Source organism: Sebastes umbrosus, chromosome 15 (genome assembly GCF_015220745.1).
Source record: "Sebastes umbrosus isolate fSebUmb1 chromosome 15, fSebUmb1.pri, whole genome shotgun sequence".
NCBI classification, from domain to species: domain Eukaryota; kingdom Metazoa; phylum Chordata; class Actinopteri; order Perciformes; family Sebastidae; genus Sebastes; species Sebastes umbrosus.
The window spans coordinates 30,482,374-30,504,355 of record NC_051283.1 but is presented as its reverse complement, the minus strand read 5'-3'; the positions used below and the strand labels follow the sequence as shown (position 1 = coordinate 30,504,355).

The 21,982-nt window shown below is 40.5% G+C and overlaps 2 protein-coding genes and 1 long non-coding RNA gene across 5 annotated transcripts in view; 2 read left to right on the top strand and 1 right to left on the bottom strand.

Annotated features, from left to right (window-relative positions):
* The window catches only part of LOC119503121 (H-2 class I histocompatibility antigen, Q9 alpha chain-like), a 114,004-nt gene extending 100,074 nt beyond the window's left edge, over positions 1-13,930 (top strand). Inside the window, exons 7-10 of one of the 2 annotated variants that reach the window (XM_037794714.1) lie at positions 10,937-11,015; positions 12,163-12,180; positions 13,156-13,237; positions 13,411-13,930. In XM_037794714.1, the coding sequence (XP_037650642.1) occupies positions 10,937-11,015; positions 12,163-12,180; positions 13,156-13,223 (165 nt within the window). In that variant the 3' untranslated portion in view covers positions 13,224-13,237; positions 13,411-13,930. The remainder of the gene's footprint in view (positions 1-10,936; positions 11,016-12,162; positions 12,181-13,155; positions 13,238-13,410) is intronic. The other variant, XM_037794715.1, reaches the window with a different exon arrangement.
* LOC119503100 (major histocompatibility complex class I-related gene protein-like) overlaps positions 172-21,982 on the top strand; it is a 38,654-nt gene continuing 16,843 nt past the window's right edge. Inside the window, exons 1-6 of one of the 2 annotated variants that reach the window (XM_037794666.1) lie at positions 172-342; positions 3,121-3,387; positions 3,776-4,054; positions 4,286-4,588; positions 7,677-7,979; positions 8,477-8,480. In XM_037794666.1, the coding sequence (XP_037650594.1) occupies positions 273-342; positions 3,121-3,387; positions 3,776-4,054; positions 4,286-4,588; positions 7,677-7,979; positions 8,477-8,480 (1,226 nt within the window). In that variant the 5' untranslated portion in view covers positions 172-272. Of the gene's footprint in view, positions 343-3,120; positions 3,388-3,775; positions 4,055-4,285; positions 4,589-6,206; positions 6,211-7,676; positions 7,980-8,476; positions 8,481-21,382; positions 21,636-21,982 lie in introns of both variants that reach the window. The other variant, XM_037794667.1, reaches the window with a different exon arrangement.
* LOC119503169 lies at positions 7,693-10,105 on the bottom strand. The gene is made up of 2 exons (XR_005210256.1): positions 10,037-10,105; positions 7,693-7,858 (listed from the first exon to the last, which is right to left on the bottom strand). It is a non-coding gene; the product is annotated as an uncharacterized LOC119503169 (long non-coding RNA).

The following is a 21,982-nucleotide window of genomic DNA, read 5'->3' as shown; positions in this document are numbered from 1 at the left end:
GAGGTCTCCTGGATGAAGCCTTGTTTCCACCCACCTCACCTCCAGCCTGATGGGTGTGTCTCTCTGCTTAATGTGTGTGTGTGTGTGTGTGTGTGTGTCCTGAGGTGATACCTTCGCCCTTGACAGCTTAAATCCACATTGGCTCAGATGGAGGTTGATGTCAGCGCCCCTTCTCGCCTCCTCCTCATTTCAGCCCTGCTGCTCGAGCTGGAAGGACGGTATCAGAGTGTCTCCAGAATCAGAAAAAGTCGTCCTCCTATCAAAGCTTCAAGATGCGACAGGTCCCAATGGAGCCGTTGATTGTGACTCTCCTGACAATAAGCCTACATGGCGCGGCAGCAGGTCAGTTCAGACTGCTTATTGAAGTTGGTTGATTGTAAAAGAGGCAAAGCTTCATGTCTTTAGAAAGGCTTACTGTATATAGGAGTTTAAGGTGCTTCTCATAGTCTTTCATGTTTAGTTCCAGGACTTCCTAGCACATGACACAAATGTTCTTTAAAGGAACAAGTTGTCTTAAAGTGGACGTTAGTAAATCCTGTGTGCAGCTCATTGATTGATCCGTAGCCTCCATGTTTCACTGCTGGATTGGGTCTAGAAGGACAGCCTATAGTGGGTTTCTGAAAAGGACACAGGTGTGTTTTTTCTCTCACTTCCCTGTGTTTTATTTGGGCCATTATTTGATCATATCAGGAGCATTAAGACCAGCACGGTGTGATCGGTCTGAATGGTCAAATGGCAGCAGTCCAGCACACACTCACATTAATAAAGACAATATAACAACATCAAGTTAACACAAAGAAAGTACATTTAGTGCACTTTACTATCTCAATATTCAACTTGTTCATGTTTGATGTAGAAATAGTGTGTCATGACTGTTTATTTTAGAGATGATGTCAATAATATTTGTGATGAGTTCTTGTCATAATGAGCATATTGTCACCGTGTGGAAACACGTCACTATATTTCATCTCAGCACCTCTACAGGCTGCTGTGGAGGTTTGGGAGTTTGATTTAGAACCAACGAGTCAGTTGATGGTGGTTTTCCTGCTGAAACCAAACAACTTCCTGCTTTGTTGGTAGAATTAAACAGGGACGGCTCCTCCATAGATATGTGGTGCCTTCAAATGATTCCTGTGAGCTCGTATTTACAACATGGGAAGTCTTGTACACGATAAGGACACTATAGAGTCCTGAAGAAGCAGGAAGGTCCCATTTCTGGATTATTCTGACAGAACTATCAGAGTTCTATTAGAGTGTTTTTGTTTGTGTGAGGACAACATTTACTGCAGCTCATAAATCAGACAGGAGACACACCTCATTCCATTCTTCGGGTACAAGGAAATCTCTAATGTGCCAGTTTGGATGAGATCCAGTGTTAATTATAAACACTTTACTGGTTTGGATATAATCCACAGTCCATGTGTCACGTAGTCCTGAGGCTTTAGTATTTCTAAGTCAATAGGTTCACACTCAAAACAGGTTTTCAGGACGTGACTTCATCCACCGTGCAGGTGCAAAGTAGTTTCTGATAGTGTGACGAAGACCCTGTCCCTGATTGTGGACGTCACGTGGTAAAGAAGACACTCAGTGATACACTCATAATCAGTCATCCAGACACACACTTGTGCTACCCAGATGTGGTCTGATTCTACCTACATCTGGTCTTCTTCTACCCAAATGGGGTCTAATTCTACCCACATCTGGTCCTTTTCTAACCAGATGTGGTCTGATTCTACCCACATCTGGTCCTCTTCTACCCAGATGTGGTCATATTCTGCCCAGATGTGGTCTTATTCTACCCAGATGTGGTCATATTCTGCCCAGATGTGGTCTTATTCTACCCACATCTGGTCCTCTTCTACCCAGATGTGGTCATATTCTGCCCAGATGTGGTCTTATTCTACCCAGATGTGGTCATATTCTACCCAGATGTGGTCATATTCTACCCAGATCTGGTCTTATTTTACCCACATCTGGTCTTCTTCTACCCAGATGTGGTCTGATTCTACCCACATCTGGTCCTCTTCTACCCAGATGTGGTCCTCTTCTACCCAGATGTGGTCATATTCTACCCAGATGTGGTCTGATTCTACCCACATCTGGTCCTCTTCTACCCAGATGTGGTCATATTCTGCCCAGATGTGGTCTTATTCTGCCCAGATGTGGTCTTATTCTACCCACATCTGGTCCTCTTCTACCCAGATGTGGTCATATTCTGCCCAGATGTGGTCTTATTCTACCCAGATGTGGTCATATTCTACCCAGATGTGGTCATATTCTACCCAGATCTGGTCTTATTTTACCCACATCTGGTCTTCTTCTACCCAGATGGGGTCTGATTCTACCCACATCTGGTCCTCTTCTACCCAGATGTGGTCCTCTTCTACCCAGATGTGGTCATATTCTACCCAGATGTGGTCTGATTCTACCCACATCTGGTCTTATTCTACCCAGATGTGGTCTTATATTCTACCCAGATCGGGTCTTATATTCTAAAAAAACATCAAGGGCCAAACAATATTAATCTGTGTAATTAAAAGGCCCATCCAAAATTAAAATCCTGGCGCCGTGCCTGCCACACCAGTCTTCACTTCAACTTAATTAAACATAGCAAAGAGACATCAGTCACAAGAGCATGCACCATACATAGGGCTAGTCGGTATGTAACCAGTGTAGTGTAACAGGTTGGTTTGGTTTGTGAGGATAAAGAGGTGAAGCGGTTCAATGTACGGATGCAGAGACACGCAATGAGGCAGAGTGAAGTCCTTTCACCCAGCGAGCGCAGCGTCTGCTCTGCTCACTGTTGCTAATGGCCGCCCAGCACTGTTTGAATGAGCTGGAGCTTTTTCAGGGACTCTGTCAAAAATACAAAAGATAACATATGACAGGATAGCGACAATTTGTTTAGTTAGCTAAATATTGCTGAATTGAGGTTCCAGACCTTACTAATATTAAAGAGTGTCTGGAACTAAATATATTTATATATTTATTGACTACACAGAGATTATTAGGATGTCTTGTAGTTCTTCTTGATTCTGTGTGCAGAGAAATAACGTTGTTCAGTGATTTATAAAAGTATGATATGAAAACTGAAATCATGACGTTAACTTTCTCTTCCAGTGACTCACTCTCTGAAGTATTTCTACACTGGATCTACTGGAGTCCCAAACTTCCCAGAGTTTGTGGTTGTTGGGTTGGTTGATGAAGTTCAGATAGATCACTATGACAGTAACACCAGGAGAGCAGAACCTAAACAGGACTGGATGAGCAAAGTCACAGAAGAGTATCCTCAGTACTGGGAGAGGGAGACTGGCCATCGTATGGCGTCCCAGCAGTGGTTCAAAGCCAACATTGAAGTTGTAAAGCAGCGCTTCAACCAAACTGGAGGTTTGTTCATGTTTCACTTTCTACTGATAAAATGTTGTTTATATTTTCATCCTGTATTTTAGTGAACAGATGTTACCACACACACAGACCATTATTGCATTATGCTGCTTCACTCCACTGATACAGTCTTTCTGTTACGTTTGTCTTTGTTTTATATAATTTGATATTAAATACTGCTCAGTGTTGTTCAGACTCTCAGAAGTTGACGGGCATCTTTCTCTTTTTGATGACATTTTACAGTGTAAACAATTTAGTGATTCATTCATAGTCATGATATAATCAATAATGACCAGAATAATTAGTTTTAAATATCTGAGTCATATACAGTAGATAACTGGGCTGTGATCTCACTCTGGTTTAATGCCGTCTCTGTCTCTCTCTCTCTCAGGTGTCCATATTTTCCAGAGGATGTACGGCTGTGAATGGAATGATGAGACTGACGAGGTTAAAGGTTATGATCAGTTTGGTTATGATGGAGAAGACTTCATATCATTTGACCTGAAGACGGAGAAATACATCGCTTCAAAACAACAGGCTGTCATCACCAAACACAAGTGGGATAATGACACAGCTTTGATAGCAGTGTATTTAAACTACCTCACCCAGATTTGTCCTAAGTGGCTGAAGAAGTATGTGAACTATGGGAGGAGCTCTCTGCAGAGAACAGGTACAATCACATGACCTGATGTAGTTTAATGGACATAATGTTCATATACCTCCTCTGTTTCTTATGAGCCAACACACAGAGTCCACTGTGCCTCACACTTTTCTTTCTTTCATTTTCTCTCACCTCTGTGAGAGATAGTGTATGAGTTACGAAGGCATTTAAAAATACATCAAACAGGAATGCTAATATTAATATGCAGTAAATAATAATACTGTTGTCTTTACTCTCCAGAGCTTCCCTCAGTGTCTCTCCTCCAGAAGACTCTCTCCTCTCCAGTCAGCTGCCACGCTACAGGTTTCTACCCTGACAGAGCCACACTGTTCTGGAGGAAAGATGGAGAGGAGCTTCATGAGGACGTGGACCTCGGAGAGATCCTCCCCAACCACGATGGAACCTTCCAGATGAGTGTTGACCTGAACCTTTCATCAGTCCCACCTGAAGACTGGACGAGGTACGACTGTGTGTTTCAGCTCTCTGGTGTGAAGCACGACCTCGTCACCAGACTGGACAAAGCAGTGATCAGGACCAACAGAGGTGAGACTGAGATCAGGAGTGATGGAGATGGCAGACAATTTTTTTCTGTGGTTTATAAAAAACTGTGCTGACTCGTTGATCCTTTGTCTGACTGGGGTTTATGTAAGTTAGAATCTATGACCCCGACCATGGCTCTGAAATGTCAGTAGCCTCCAGCGGGCGCAGCTGCGCCACATTCCGGGCTGCAATGCGTCTGCCGGAGCTTATCGCAGCCAGTCTGAACAATGCTTTGTGATTCCACCAATCGTGCCGCAGTGCGTTTCAGAAGTGTCCCAGAAGCGGTTCTCACTGTGCTGTGTATTGATGAATCCATGTAACCGTCACACCTGGCGTCTAAAGGAAAAGCAAGAAGATTTTTGTTGCTCAGGAGTTCCGTGTGGCCCGGGTGTTATCGGAGAGGAGCTTCATCCCCCCTCAGATCGCCTGCTGGCTACAGCATTGTTGCCGATGTTACCTGCTGCTGGCGACGTTTGTCATTTCAACTGGTGAAAGTGACGGTCCGTGCCCGATATGAGAAGCTGCTACCTGAATGTTTTCTACACTGAACTTTAATGAGAATGAGAGAGATTGGAGATGAATGATGCATTAACAGATTCATTAGCGTCAGAGACACACTATAGAGTCCTGAATAGGCAGGAAGGACGCATTTCTGGACTATTCCGACAGAACTAGCAGAGTTCTATTAGAGTGTTTTTGTTTGTGAGAGGACAACTTTTATTGCAGCTTATAATTCAGACAGGAGACACACCTCATTCCACTCCTCAGGTGCAAGGAGTTCTCTAATGTGCCAGTTTGGATGAGATCCAGTGTTAATTATGTGACAGAAACAAAACACTTGTTTGGTTTGGATATAATCCACAGTCCATGTTTCACGTAGTCCTGACACTTTAGTATTTCTAAGTCAATAGGTTCACACTCAAAACAGGTTTTCAGGACGTGAACTTTATTGTCCTGAAAAAAATCCACCATGCAGGTGCAAAGTACTTCCTGATAGTGAGACGAAGACTCCGTCCCTGATTGTGGATGACACGTGGTAGAGGGGCCCCAGTTGCACAAAAAAGTGTGTGAATGACACGATAATACGCAAGGCAAAAGCGTGAAATAAGAACGGGTTTCTTTCTTTGGGCGTGTCATTTGTACGCCATTTAGTCTGTACGGACTGTAGAGTAAATGCATCTGCGTAAATATGCTACGCTCAGAGCTAGTTACGTAAAATAAAAAGTGAGGAAGACTGTTTATGGCGGGTCGATGCGTCCAACAAACACAGGACTTCCATGCTGGAGACCGGTGTTTTGTTTTGTAAGTTACGTTGGTGACGTTGGTGACGTTGGTGACGTTGGTGACGTTGGTGACATTGGTGACATTGGTGACGTTGGTGACATGTTTTCCGTACTTATGTTACATTGTTTCCGTATATATTGTACTTAGTTTATGTACTTATTTTAACACCAGCCATGATGTTTTTCCTAAACCTAAGTGATTGTTTTTGTTGCCCCCTGCTGGTTCTACACCTTAATACACACATGCAATATTCACGCCTAAGTGAGGCAAAACTGGACATTGACTCGCAATCCTCTGGTGGACAGGCGGGTCTATTACACGCTTTGGTGTGATACAGGGTTGAACATAAACAGTCATCCAGACACACACTTGTTCTATCTAGATCTGGTCATCTTCTACTCATGTAATGTCATCATCTACCTGAATAAATGATCAACGTTGTTCAGTGATTTATAAAAGTATGATTTAAAAACTGAAATCATGACGTTAACTTTCTCTTCCAGTGATTCACTCTCTGAAGTATTTCTACACTGCGTCTACTGGAGTCCCAAACTTCCCAGAGTTTGTGTCTGTTGGGTTTGTTGATGAAGTTCAGATAGATCACTATGACAGTAACACCAGGAGAGACGAACCCAAACAGGCCTGGATGAGGAAAGTCACAGAGAAGGATCCTCGGTACTGGGAGAGGGAGACTGGCCATCGTATGGCGACCCAGCAGTGGTTCAAAACCAGCATTGAAGTTGTAAAGCAGCGCTTCAACCAAACTGGAGGTTTGTTCATGTTTCAATTTCTACGGATAAAATGTTTTTTTATATTTTCATCCTGAGTTGTCACCTGCAGCCTGAATTTTGTGTTTTCCTTTACGTAAATAAATACCACCATAAATTGGTGAATAGAAATTCACCAATATGCAGGAAATGAAGTGGTTGGTGCTTAGAATTTCCTGGGAAACAGCTGTTGGTTGTCTTGAATGATTGACTGATGGATGGACTAATCAGGACACACAGACTGCCTCCCAGTCTCCATAATGGTCCTGATGGTCTCTGCCTTATTGTGACCAGTTGTAGTAACACAGTGCTGTCCTGGCTGAGCAGCTGGAGTCTAGTGACTATAACAGCAGGAGGTGTAGATCCTCTGTCTTGGTGTCTGTGGATCAGTGTGTCTCTGTGGTAAAGATGTGATATCAACTGATAATAGATGACTGGGCTGTGATCTCACTCTGGTTTAATGCCGTCTCTGTCTCTCTCTCTCAGGTGTCCACGTTCTACAGAGGACGTACGGCTGTGAATGGGATGTTGAGACTGATGAGGTTAAAGGTTATGATCAGTGGGGTTATGATGGAGAAAACTTCATATCATTTGACCTGAAGACAGGGACATACATCGCTTCAAAACAACAGGCTGTCATCACCAAACACAAGTGGGATAATGACACAACTAAGATAGCACAGACTAAATACTACCTCACCCAGATTTGTCCTAAATGGCTGAAGAAGTATGTGAACTATGGGAGGAGCTCTCTGCAGAGAACAGGTAGAATCACATGACCTGATGTTCATATACCTCCTCTACTTCTTATGAGCCGACATACAGAGTCCACTGTGTCTCGGGTTACACACTTTGCTTTCTTTCATCTCTCTGCCTCCCTTTTCTCAATTTTCTCTGACACATTTATCACCACTCTTTCCCTCAATGTTCTCTCTATCTATAGTGTATGTGTTACTAAGGCATTTAAAATATATAAAGTCAAACAGGAATGCTAATATTAATATGCAGTAAATAATAATACTGTTGTCTTTACTCTCCAGAGCTTCCCTCAGTGTCTCTCCTCCAGAAGACTCCCTCCTCTCCAGTCAGCTGCCACGCTACAGGTTTCTACCCTGACAGAGCCACACTGTTCTGGAGGAAAGATGGAGAGGAGCTTCATGAGGACGTGGACCTCGGAGAGATCCTCCCCAACCACGATGGAACCTTCCAGATGAGTGTTGACCTGAACCTTTCATCAGTCCCACCTGAAGACTGGAGGAGGTACGACTGTGTGTTTCAGCTCTCTGGTGTGAAGGACGACCTCGTCACCAGACTGGACAAAGCAGTGATCAGGACCAATAGAGGTAAGATGTGAAATAAGAACGGCGTTTTTTCTTTACAGCCCCGTGAGGGTAAAAACCTGGTCCACTGTTCCAAGGCCAGGACGGAATCCTCATTGCTCCTCCTGGATCTGAGGTTTGATAATAGGTCGGAGCCTTCATTCCAGCATCCTAGAGTAAACCTTCCTGGGGAGGCTTAGCAGTGTGATATCCCTGTAATGGACCACACACTCTGGTTCCCCTTTTTAAAAATGGGAACCTCCTCCCCGGTCTGCATTCCACAGGCACTGTCCCCGACCTCCATGCAACACTGAAGAGTGTCAGCCAAGACAGCCCCAACAAAGTATATAGCTTTTAGCATCTCAGGGAAATCTCATCCCCCCCTGGCACCTTGCCACGAGGAGCATTTTGACTACCTCAGTGACCTCCGCCAGGGATATGGATAAGTCTTCCCCCGAGTCTTCAAACCCTGCCTCCTCCACGGAGGATATGTTGGTCATGGTTCCTCATTCTGTGTGCAGAGAAATAACATTGTTCAGTGATTTATAAAAGTATGATTTAAAAACTGAAATCATGACGTTAACTTTCTCTTCCAGTGACTCACTCTCTGAAGTATTTCTACACTGGATCTACTGGAGTCCCAAACTTCCCAGAGTTTGTGTCTGTTGGGTTTGTTGATGAAGTTCAGATAGATCACTATGACAGTAACACCAGGAGAGACGAACCCAAACAGGACTGGATGAACAAAGTCACAGAGAAGGATCCTCGGTACTGGGAGAGGGAGACTGGCCATCGTATGGCGACCCAGCAGTGGTTCAAAACCAACATTGAAGTTGTAAAGCAGCGCTTCAACCAAACTGGAGGTTTGTTCATGTTTCACTTTCTACTGATAAAATGTTGTTTATATTTTCATCCTGAGTTGTCACCTGCAGCCTGAATTTTGTGTTTTCCTTTACGTAAATAAATACCACCATAAATTGGTGAATAGAAATTCACCAGTATGCAGGAAATGAAGTGGTTGGTGCTTAGAATTTCCTGGGAAACAGCCGTTGGTTGTCTTGAATGACTGACTGATGGATGGACCAATAAGGACACACAGACTGCCTCCCAGTCTCCATAATGGTCCTGATGGTCTCTGCCTTATTGTGACCAGTTGTAGTAACACAGTGCTGTCCTGGCTGAGCAGCTGGAGTCTAGTGACTATAACAGCAGGAGGTGTAGATCCTCTGTCTTGGTGTCTGTGGATCAGTGTGTCTCTGTGGTAAAGATGTGATATCAACTGATAATAGATGACTGGGCTGTGATCTCACTCTGGTTTAATGCCGTCTCTGTCTCTCTCTCTCAGGTGTCCACGTTCTACAGAGGACGTACGGCTGTGAATGGGATGTTGAGACTGATGAGGTTAAAGGTTATGATCAGTGGGGTTATGATGGAGAAGACTTCATATCATTTGACCTGAAGACAGGGACATACATCGCTTCAAAACAACAGGCTGTCATCACCAAACACAAGTGGGATAATGACACAACTAAGATAGCACAGACTAAATACTACCTCACCCAGATTTGTCCTAAATGGCTGAAGAAGTATGTGAACTATGGGAGGAGCGTTCTGCAAAGAACAGGTAGAATCACATGACCTGATGTTCATATACCTCCTCCACTTCTTATGAGCCGACATACAGAGTCCACTGTGTCTCGGGTTACACACTTTGCTTTCTTTCATCTCTCTGCCTCCCTTTTCTCAATTTCCTCTGATACATTTATCACCACTCTTTCTCTCAATTTTCTCTCTATCTATAGTGTATGTGTTACTAAGGCATTTAAAATATATAAAGTCAAACAGGAATGCTAATATTAATATGCAGTAAATAATAATACTGTTGTCTTTACTCTCCAGAGCTTCCCTCAGTGTCTCTCCTCCAGAAGACTCCCTCCTCTCCAGTCAGCTGCCACGCTACAGGTTTCTACCCTGACAGAGCCACACTGTTCTGGAGGAAAGATGGAGAGGAGCTTCATGAGGACGTGGACCTCGGAGAGATCCTCCCCAACCACGATGGAACCTTCCAGATGAGTGTCGACCTGAAACTTTCATCAGCTGAAGACTGGAGGAGGTACGACTGTGTGTTTCAGCTCTCTGGTGTGAAGGACGACCTCGTCACCAGACTGGACAAAGCAGTGATCAGGACCAACAGAGGTGAGACTGAGATCAGGAGTGATGGAGATGGCAAACAGATGTGTTCTGCGGTAAAAAAGATTGTGATAAATACAACTTTTTTTCTTGTGTTTTGTGGTTTAAGCTGATGGACGTCCCAAAAAAGGTACTTAAATTTTCTTTATTTAAATTCAATTTTACTGTTTTTCACCACACAACGGGCCTCATGCAAGAACCATTCGTTGGAACAGATGTGGCACGTACGAGTGATTTAAGAGAGTTTGTGGCATTCAGCAATTTTCTCATATTTAGAATTTTCTCTTAGGTAAGAATAAAATAAATATATATTTTTTTATCATCATATACATACTGTACATTACACACATGAAATTTGACCTCTGCGTTCAACCCATGTTAAACATATTTAGGAGCAGCGGGCTGCTGTAAAGTATGAACAAACCTCTCAGAAAAATAGAAATTTAGGATAAGAATACGTAAATGTTTTTGACTCTTTATAAACTCTTTATAAACCTCTCAATGATAGAGTACAAGGTCAGTAATGCAACATACTGTACAACACAGGATTTTATTTCTAGGTTTATACTTTTCATAACTCAATTCGTCTCAATTTAGTTTTGTTTATTTTGAAAAAAAGGCAGTTTTTGCCAAAGTTGTTTCTTTATTTTCCAACGATTATTTCTGCAGTTATCAGTAATGAAACAATGAAATATTTTAGGTAGGAGACTCACTTTTAAAGTAATAGTAATTTACTGTGCTTCATGTGTTCAGGTTGTGACTATTTGTTGTTGCCCACTGACATGACCGTCCTCATCATCGCTGCAGTGGTTGTTCTTGCTCTTGTCCTCATCGCTGTGATTGGATTCGTCATTTATAAAAAGATGAACGGTGAGAGAACCGAGGATGTGTTAATTTGACTTTTTCAGTTCTTCCTTGATTTTAGTCTGTGAGTTAATGCTTATCCAGATTGCAAAGTGAAACAAGCTTCCAGTCCACCAGTAAGACGTGTACAGCTCAGAGCCACAGTGTCATGATGATATGATCATTGCCATTCTGTTGCTAGGGCAACGGCTTCGGTCCAGGTTTACTTCCTGCAGCTACTGATTTAACAAACATTGCAACAGGAAATACAAACGAGCCCATTTTGAATGTTTATGTTTTCAAGTTTGAAAAGGTCTATAAGAGAGAACTGGTAAAGTGATAACATGACATCAAACAGAAAGGTAGAAGGGATTTTAACCAGTTTGAGTGAGTAGAAGGAGGATCAGTATTCTTACATTTATAACTGACTTTTTTTCCTTTGAGTTGATTTTCAAAAGTGGTTTTCAAAGAGTGCTAAAGTTGATCAAGGTTTAATTCCTAATTCACCCTAAATGTGAAGCAACCAGCAGTATGTAGGGATGTGTAGGGATGTGTAGGGATGTAAGGCTCAGAGCCACAGTGCCCTCTGCTGATTAGTCACCATGTCTTCTGATCATACAGTAGCTCTCTCTCGGCTAGTTTACAAAGTTAATGTTGATGAGCTGCCTGAATTCATCAAAGTTGTTACTAGATAAGAGTTGATACTCTTTTTTTTTTTCAAGATTATTTTTTGGGGCTTTTATTGCTTTATTGACGGAGCCAGAGATAGTTATTGAATAGGGAGAGAGAGAGGGGATGACTTGCAGCAAAAGGCCACAGGCCAGACCCGAACCCTGGGCCACTGCAGCAAGGAACCAGCCCCGGCACATGGGGCGCCAAGCTCCACCAAGTGAGCCACCGCGGCGCCCCAAGAGAGTTGATACTCCTAACCAGTCTGAAACAGGTGTTGGTTCAATGCACACCACAATCTGGAGCAGCCACCAGTGAACAGACTCCACTGCGTCATGATAAGATGACCGTAGCTTAATGATGTAAGAGAGAAAGAAATAAAGACGTAAACACAACTGTAAAAGGTATTTCTAACTGATGGAAGTGAGTAGATTTATGGAGAGAAGATGTTCTGGCATATGCAACAGGCATGATCTGAAATCCTGTCTTTTCTTTTTTATTTCAGATAAATATCCTCAACACAGTAAGTAGAAATTGTTTTGATTGTATTTAAAATGTTATATTTTGTGCAGATGCTCATATCCACAGTTGTTTACACTGAGCATTAAAGGGACTCTAAGTAAGAATCAGAAATGCTTGTTAACAGCGACACCTGTGGCCGTTAAGTCAACGAAAGTCAGCGTCCGGTTGCTGGCGCTTGTGTTCGCTCTACATGGACATGAACGAGCATCGCTCAAAACAGTGAGGAGACACACGTCAGCTAAAAGCACAATATCACTCTATATTTCAGCTGCTGGCAGTAATGTTAGCTGACCAGACGAAGGTCTCTCCATGAATCAATGCTGATACTGTGTTGTCCTGCTTCAGACTCCCGTCTTCTGCAGTGTGGAGTGTGCGTGCATGCACGTGAGAGGTGGAGCGAGTTAGAACGAGCGCAGTGTCGATGACGAAGGCAGGCAGAGGAGCAGAGTGCAGCGGAGACTCCGGTCCTGGAGACCAAAGCTACGGTCTCCCCCGCGTCCTCCGACCGCGGCCAACACTGTTTAACAGACGGGCTTCACTAGATACAACCAAGAGGTTTTGGTGCTTCCGTGTAGTTTGTGTTTGAACAGCGTAGCCACACGCGAGCGCGCATGGGACACTGAACTGATTAGAATTTGTCGGTCAAAGGTCAAGGTCACTGTGACCTCACAAAACACGTTTTTGGACTCAAGAATTCATATGCTAATTATGACAATTTAACACAAATGTCTAATTTGTATTGTAAAGTCATTTTTGACAAACATGGAGGTAAACTATCTGTCTATCTATCTATCTATCTATCTGTCTATCTGTCTATCTATCTATCTGTCTATCTGTCTATCTATCTATCTATCTATCTGTCTATCTGTCTATCTATCTATCTATCTATCTATCTATCTATCTATCTATCTATCTATCTTAATTTTGTCCTTTGCTTGACTATTGTTCAAATCATTTTGTATTTTCTTCTCTTCAGAACTCGAGTCTTCTTCAAGTGGTTCTTCAACAGAAAGTGTAAACAGCGACACACCACTGATCAAATGATTTGATCAATAATGGTAACTAATGGCTCTGTACTGGCTCTATCTGTCTGTATTTAGGCACATTTTTGAGAATGTACAATGTACAAGAGAATGATTTCATCTTTCCATCTTTGATTCATTAATGAGATATTATCAATGAGACTCTTTGCACTGTTCATTTATGAATGCTTATTTATTTGTCTGGACAGATGTGAGACACGTGAAGCGTGAAGAGGACGGTGAACATCACTTCATGAGAAATTGGCAACATTAAACTTTATTATCTATAAAGTCTCTACACAATATAAACAAAAGGTGCCACCTCACCACCAAGATGGATTGAATATCACTTTAATGTATGTGGTCTAAGAGCTGCAGTGCAATGAGGCTTTAAAGCTGCATTCATCAATATTTGTGTGTGAAAAATTGATCAAATGATAACGTGTAATGTGAAAGGTGACGCTAGTAGTGACGAACCCACCGAGAACTATCTCTGATTGATGGATGTATTCTGCTCTGGAGCAAGGAGCAGAGACACACATTGTAATCTAGTAATAGATGCTCATCAACTGGAATACAAAGAAAACTAATTTGAAAAATAGTTTGACAAATATTTTACAAACATTATCAAACAGAAATTGTGACATTACATTTTTTTAGATCATTTAGTTTCAATTAAAAAAAAAAAAAGTGGCGTTTAAATGTTGGTAAATCAAATGAGGGTTTTCTGGTTATTGGTAACACAAATATAACTTTACATATATAGACACCATAGAAATATTTCTATCTATACACACACTCACACACTCACACATCCACGTACACTCCTAGGGTGTGGCACTATGATGATATATACCTTGAGATAACAGATATTTGTCAACCAGTAGAGTTTCCTTTACTGTTTCTAGTGATGAAGTCATTCTTTGGCTCTCAGCAGGATGAGCCGGAGAGGAAATGGATGGATGGAGTTCTGCATCACTGTGGTGAATTATATATATCACAACATCAACAGTGATGAGTTGTATCAATGTTGCCCTCCCCTAGGCACACACACACACACACAATAGAAACATCAGTTCAACATTTATTTTCCAGTTGTGTAAATAGTTTGTTTGATTATTTCTTTAAAAATTGATAAAATTTGAAGATCTTGTTTTTCCAAAGCAAATAATAATTTATGTCTTTGAGGTTTTTTCTTAATTAATCAGGAGTATGTTGTTGTTTCATAACATCTGTTGATCTGTTTTGACACATTAATATATTGTAATGTTTAGCTGATCTTCTAAAGGGTTGTGGGATGTTTGAAGCTTCTCAGCACACTGATAGAAATGTTCTTGTTAATATTTCCTGCTAGTATTTTTGGGACAAGAGATGATTTCTCTCTTAGTTTTATAAACGTAAAGAAATTGAACAGCGATGCTCAAAATCCCGTCTTGTGTTGGGTTAAGTAGATGAACGTTGAATGAAGTTGCTCTGCTATTTCACTCCTTTTGTACTGTTTTGCTTTTCAATAAAATCCCCAATATTCCAAAGGTCTGTCTTTTTGTGATTCCATATATATGCTCATAGACTGTAGCTACAATAATATGAGTATTGTAGCTATGGGCGTCAATATTTGATTTCTATCACAGAGACATAATTATTTTAACCAACGGAAATGTAAAATAGATCAAGAATAGAAGATATGACAATATGTTTTGATTTGTTTTATAAACACAGACATGAAACTCTCCAGATAACACTAATGATCTGGAACAGGCAGAAGCAGTGAGTCCCAATGAACCTACCCACAATGCAACTTGATTAACTCCTTTTTCATGTCTCTCTGCTGAACCCTGCTGTTTTTTATTTCTGGTAGGCTATGAGGCCTTTTCAGGACTCAGTAACGGGGTTAGAGCTCCTCCACTGGCCAGAAACAGCACAACCCTCTGGAGCATTTCTCGTAAATCCCCTGATGAGTCTGTTAGGTTCCGTTTCTGTGTTGTTGTGACAGAGATCCAGCATGATCTGCATATTGTGGCATACACAGTAACATGGTTGTTATTTTGGTCCCTGCCAGGCCATCGCAGCTTCTTGTCTTCTTCGTTTTGCCACATTCCTCTGGTGTTGAAGAAACAACATCAAACATGATCATCAGTAAAACTTCAATGATGTGAGACTGAAAAGTCATACATAAAGGGTGAACAATTGGCTTTAAATCTACAAGAAACTGCACCTAAAGGAAAATAACCCTTGTATCTGGTGAATATATCAAAAGGAAATGAGTTGTATTTATCTTTTTCTTTAAAAAGTTGCATGTTAAAAGCACATAAAAACACCCAAGTATTGCTCTCTGGATATGAGGGCCATGACCTTGATGTGTTGTATTAAATAGAGTGATGGTCGGTAAAACACAGTTTGTATGTGTAGACTGTATGTGTGAGTGTTCTGGTCCATTCATGTTTCTGTTTTACTTGTCCTCATCTGACCTCTGTTCTCACAGACGGGATTCTACTCCTGAAAGGTTGTAGCCTCACATTAAACTGTTTGTCATATCTCACAGGTGCTTCATTTTATCATTCCAATTTTTCACAACTTTATCAATCAATTTCTTCCCAATGCCTTCATATCATTGTTTTCTGTTTTAATTAGTGCTGATTAAAAAAAATACCACTATTGCACCTGCAGTTTTAAGAGATTGAACTAAATTATTTATTGAGTTCTAAAATAATATATATTTATAAAATAATGTTTTTTTTTTCTTCAGATGACATTAATTACATAATTTTTAATAAAATGTATGAAGCATTTTATGGGTCCAAACACCTGTCCCACAACTGTGATATTATATTATATGATATGATATTACATCAAATTATTGATGGTTTTCTAAAGACTGAATAATTGTAACAGTATTGTGTTACAATATGTTATTATTATTATTATTATATATAATGACAAAAACCTAAATATTGAACAGGATGACGTTAAATAACAACAAAACATATTGTAACATAATTGTTACCATTATACATTGTCTTTAGAAAACCAACAATAACTTGATGAAGTCATATTTCTGACTTTATATACATTATGTGCTGCTGTTTGTCTCCTGTTCTGTAGTTTTTCTGTCAATATATAGTGTCACTTCCCACTGAAAACCTGTGTTGTTCAATCTCACCTAGTAACTCATGATGAGTCATGACGCACAGCCAATGTGGAGTTTTCTAATGGTCAGAATGAAGCTGCTGCGCATGTTGGAAGGAACCAGAAGCAGACGGAGAAGGAGAGGAGTAACATCGTGGTGAATTTCTCTTCTCGGTGTTTCTTTATGTGAACAAAATGAGGAAAGTTATTTTCCTGCTGTGCCTCTGCCACGCTGCATCCGCAGGTAAGATTTACTAAACACGTTTAGTAGTTATAATAACTTTACTGTAAGTCACTTTGAAGAGCTTCATTAACTCCACTTTAAGGCAGAAATGAAAACACCATCAGGCTTTTTTATTAACGAGTTTATTTATAATAATTGAGATACATTCATTCATAATGTTTCATCAGGTAATAATAATATATTGTAGTCATATATTGAACCTAGATCTTATTTTACACGTTGTTTAACCCCATGTTCTAGATACTTACATTTTATTGTCTTTTTACATGTTTATTTATTTTATGATTGTATATTATCTGTAGTGGGTGGTGTATCTGTATTGTCTGTTATATTGTGTTTTATGGTATTTTGAAGTACATTTTTGTAGGAGCCATGTATTTCTTTGTGGTATGTTATTTGTGTAATATGCCTCCAGCCACTAGGGGGTGTAAGAGAGTCGCTTTTTAAGTTGTTAGAGCTCACAGTAATAATGAAACAAGGTGCTTTGGAGCTTTGCATATTGTATGTCTAAACAACATTTACCAATTAGCAGCCAGTAGCAGCTAAAAGTGTTGGACTTTAGTCACCATAGTTTTCTTAAAAATGTGCTTCTTGTCCTCTTGGAATTGGTACTAATGTAAAAAAAATGAGAAAAAGATTTGAAAAATTCCATTTAAAAAACCTGATATAATTTTATTAACTATATATATATATATATATATATATATATATATATATATATATATATATATAATTTTGTTTATTTAAGAAAAATAATATTATTCACCGATATTTAACACAGAGCATTTCTGCCTAGACAAAATAACGTATAATAATATATCTACACAGGGAATGACGGTTCAAAATTAAGATTTAAAATAAAAAAATAAAAACGTAAAATAATGTAAATGACAAAAAGCTAAAATGAATAAAAAATAAAACAAAAATAAAATATAAATAAATAAAGAAAGAATAAAAAAAGCCAGAAAAACACATAATTAATAAAATAAAACATACATACAGATTAATTAATTTAACATTTTGCATAGGAAAAGATATAAATAAATGATATTTAGAGAATAATAAGACAACACAGAAAAACACACATAATCAATAACAACCTACTGAACATTCATATCATCATCTATTTATTGTCTTCAGTGATATAATATTTCATATAGTATATTATTCTATCTAATAATGCTTTAACGTAGTACCTCCATACTGAGTTGTGTTGGTTGGGTCAGATTACATCACACTGATAGTTCCATTGACTGTACTATATCATGCTGTTTAGTAGAGCTACACTGATAAATCACACCTCCATATTATTTGCTGATATCAGCTTATTGCAGATATATGGTATCGGTGTATATATCGGCTGATAAGTAACAAGAAACTGAAGTGCAGAAATGCCAAACTGAGTTTGAGCTCATTCATAAACAGTGTCTCCATCACATAGTTTGTCCTCCAGAGAGCACCAGTTCATTTGTAAACTGTGAAATGTCCCACTGAGTTCTACTGGTCACAAAACAACAACAACTAAGGAATCTGTATCAAGTTTGTCTGTTTATGTTCTGTGTCTCTATTCAAAATACTGTCGGCCCATATGTTGAATATTGATATCAGTGTCGGCCTCAAAAATCCAGCATCGGTCGGGCGATGCTGTTTAAGGATTTGATGTATTAACAGAATCACATTTATTCTTGGACAGATTTGTTACAGAGGACAGTAGAGGACAGCAGAGGACAGTAGAGGACAGCAGAGGACAGTAGAGTAGAGGACAGTAGAGGACAGCAGAGGACAGTAGAGGACAGTAGAGGACAGGAGAGGACAGTAGTAGACAGTAGAGGACAGGAGAGGACAGTAGTAGACAGCAGAGGACAGCAGAGGACAGTAGAGGACAGGAGAGGACAGTAGTAGACAGCAGAGGACAGCAGATGACAGCAGAGGACATTAGAGGACAGCAGAGGACAGCAGAGGACAGTAGTAGACAGCAGAGGACAGTAGAGGACAGCAGAGGACAGCGGAGGACAGCGGAGGACAGTAGAGGACAGTAGAGGACATGACAGTGGAGGACAGTAGAGGACAGTAGAGGACATGACAGTGGAGGACAGTAGAGGACAGCAGAGGACAGCAGAGGACAGTAGAGGACAGCAGAGGACAGCAGAGGACAGTGGAGGACAGCGGAGGACAGTAGAGGACAGTAGAGGACATGACAGTAGAGGACAGCAGAGGACAGCAGAGGACAGTAGAGGACAGTAGAGGACAGTAGAGGACAGGACAGTGGAGGACAGTAGAGGACAGTGGAGGACAGCGGAGGACAGCAGAGGACAGTAGTAGACAGCAGAGGACAGTAGAAGACAGCAGGGGACAGCAGGGGACAGCAGCGGATAGTAGAGAACAGTAGAGGACATTGAATGTGTTGAATATAGAAGATGAAATATGAATCACATGCAGCGTTTCTGTTTTGGTCAGAGGTTTGTGATTTCAGACTTCAAACTAATGTGATAATGAGGAGTGTGAACTACTAATGATGCATCCTGAAGAATAAATGACTCCACTAACTGGAAACTAAACTGGACTTTCTCTTCACATTGAGATATCCAGCACTAGATACAAATAAATCAATAAATGATGTCTGTTTTTACAAACTGCTTTCTATCAATGAATGTCAGCTACACAACTGTATGACCTAAATATGAGACTCCTTTTATATTTTATTTCAGAATTAAAACAGTTTTCAAGACTAAATCATCAGAAATATTAAAGAGTGTCTGGAACTAAATATATTTATATATTTATTGACTACACAGAGATTATTAGGATGTCTTGTAGTTCTTTTTGATTCTGTGTTCAGAGAAATAACGTTGTTCAGTGATTTATAAAAGTATGATATAAAAACTGAAATCATGACGTTAACTTTCTCTTCCAGTGACTCACTCTCTGAAGTATTTCCTCACTGGATCTACTGGAGTCCCAAACTTCCCAGAGTTTGTGATTGTTGGGTTGGTTGATGAAGTTCAGATGTATCACTATGACAGTAACACCAGGAGGGGAGAACCCAAACAGGACTGGATGAACAACGTCACAGAAGATTATCCTCAGTTTTGGGAGAGGGAGACTGAGATCTCTAAGCGTGACCAGCAGCTCTTCAAAGTCGGCATTGAAGATGCAAAGCAGCGCTTCAACCAAACTGGAGGTTTGTTCATGTTTCACTTTCTACTGATAAAATGTTGTTTATATTTTCATCCTGTATTTTAGTGAACAGATGTTACCACACACACAGTGTTTCTGTCCATCCCATAATAACCAGCAGAGATGATGAACCCTTTGTCTCCACTAGATTAGATCAGAATCAGTCTACTGAACTGCCCACAGTGAGTTGGTCCATAAGAACTCTGCTGCAGGAACCTGTTGATCACAACAGTTTTACAACCCACAGCTGATAGAGGAACATTACTGCCTGCTGGTTTCTTAAAGTACGGAGCAGGACTGTAAACGGGCCGCAGGCTGCTTCTGCTGGGTCCTCATATGAGAGGAGTAGCAGGAGGTTTTAATAATACTTTTATCAGTTAATAATATTTTTAATTTAATTATAATTCTTGACATTTTAAATTAGTAATTCATTGTTGTGACATAATCAATATTCACAAGAATAATAACTTTTATTCTTAAATATATAGTAGAACTACAGATTAGATTAGATTACCTTTACATGACCACAGTGTGTTTATGATACAGTATTTAATTTTTAATTTATCAAATATGTTCTAGTTCAGGTTTCTCGATATGAGAATTTGCTGCTTTTCTCTGTTTAATATCATTTTATATTAAATCCTGTTCAGTGTTGTTCAGACAAAAGAAGCAATTTGAAGATTTCACTTTAGACTCTGAGAACTTGTGACGGGCATCTTCACTATTTTCTGACATTTTAAAATAAGTAAATGTTGAATCTATTAATCCAATAATAATTGATGATGAAAAGAATAATGAGTTTCAGCCCTAACTATACAGTAGAACTCCAGATTAGATTAGATTAACTCTACTGTACTGACCACAGTGTGTTGGTCCATCCCAGCAGGCAGCATCAAGACAACATCTGCAGCTGGAAACAGCTGTTGGTTGTCTTGAATGACTGACTGCTGGATGGACCAATCAGGACACACAGACTGCCTCCCAGTCTCCATAATGGTCCTGATGGTCTCTGCCTTATTGTGACCAGTTGTAGTAACACAGTGCTGTCCTGGCTGAGCAGCTGGAGTCTAGTGACTCATCCTGGACTGAAAGTGTCCTTCAGTGGAAGCTTCTAGAGCAGCCTCAGGACAGTCTGGTCTGGAGTTTGTCACAGGAAGAGGATGTTGTTGGACTGATCCACTGGCTGCAGGGTCTCAGTGGGTGTAAGGTTCAGTCCAGGATCAGGTTTAATGTGAGTCTGCTAGTCAGGACTCTGTTCCTGCAGCTCACATGAAGCCACAGCACCTTCAGCAGTGGAGAGAAACTGTTGGTGTCAGTGGAGGCACTGTGTCTCTGTGGTAAAAAGAGGATCTGAACTGTGTTAGGATGTCACTCTGTTTCCCAGCAGTCTCTGCCTCTCTGTCTCTCTCCAAGACGTCCACACTGTCCACATGATGATTGGCTGTAAGTGTCTTTCATGGAGCCAATAACAGCAGGAGGTGTAGATCCTCTGTCTTGGTGTCTGTGGATCAGTGTGTCTCTGTGGTAAAGATGTGATATCAACTGATAATAGATGACTGGGCTGTGATCTCACTCTGGTTTAATGCCGTCTCTGTCTCTCTCTCTCAGGTGTCCATATTTACCAGTTGATTTACGGCTGTGAATGGGACGATGAGACTGATGAGGTTAATGGTTTTCGTCAGTATGGTTATGATGGAGAAGACTGGATATCATTTGACCTGAAGACAGAGACATGGGTCGCTCCAAAACCACAGGCTCTCATCACCAAACACAACTGGGATAATGACAAAGCTAAGATAGCATATTATAAACACTACCACACCCAGCGTTGTCCTGAGTATCTGAAGAAGTTTGTGAACTATGGGAGGAGCGTTCTGCTGAGAACAGGTAGAATCACATGACCTGAACAATCTTCATATGTCTCCTCTGTTTCTAAGCAACAGTAACATTACAGTACATGTCACCAACATACAGAGACCCACTGCGTCTCTCTTTACACACATTTCTCTTTCTTTCATTTCCTCTCACCTCTCTCACACTTTGGTATCGACACCAAATAACGTCCCATTGCTCACAGACTACTTGAGCAGTAATGAGAATAGTTTGATCCCTGAACAGATACAGGTGTCTGCTAACAATTTATATCTAGTTTGTTTTAGAGCTAAACCCGAACGTGAAAGACACAATTTAGATAAATGTACAAGGAGTGCATTTTCACTAAATTCTTTCTCCCC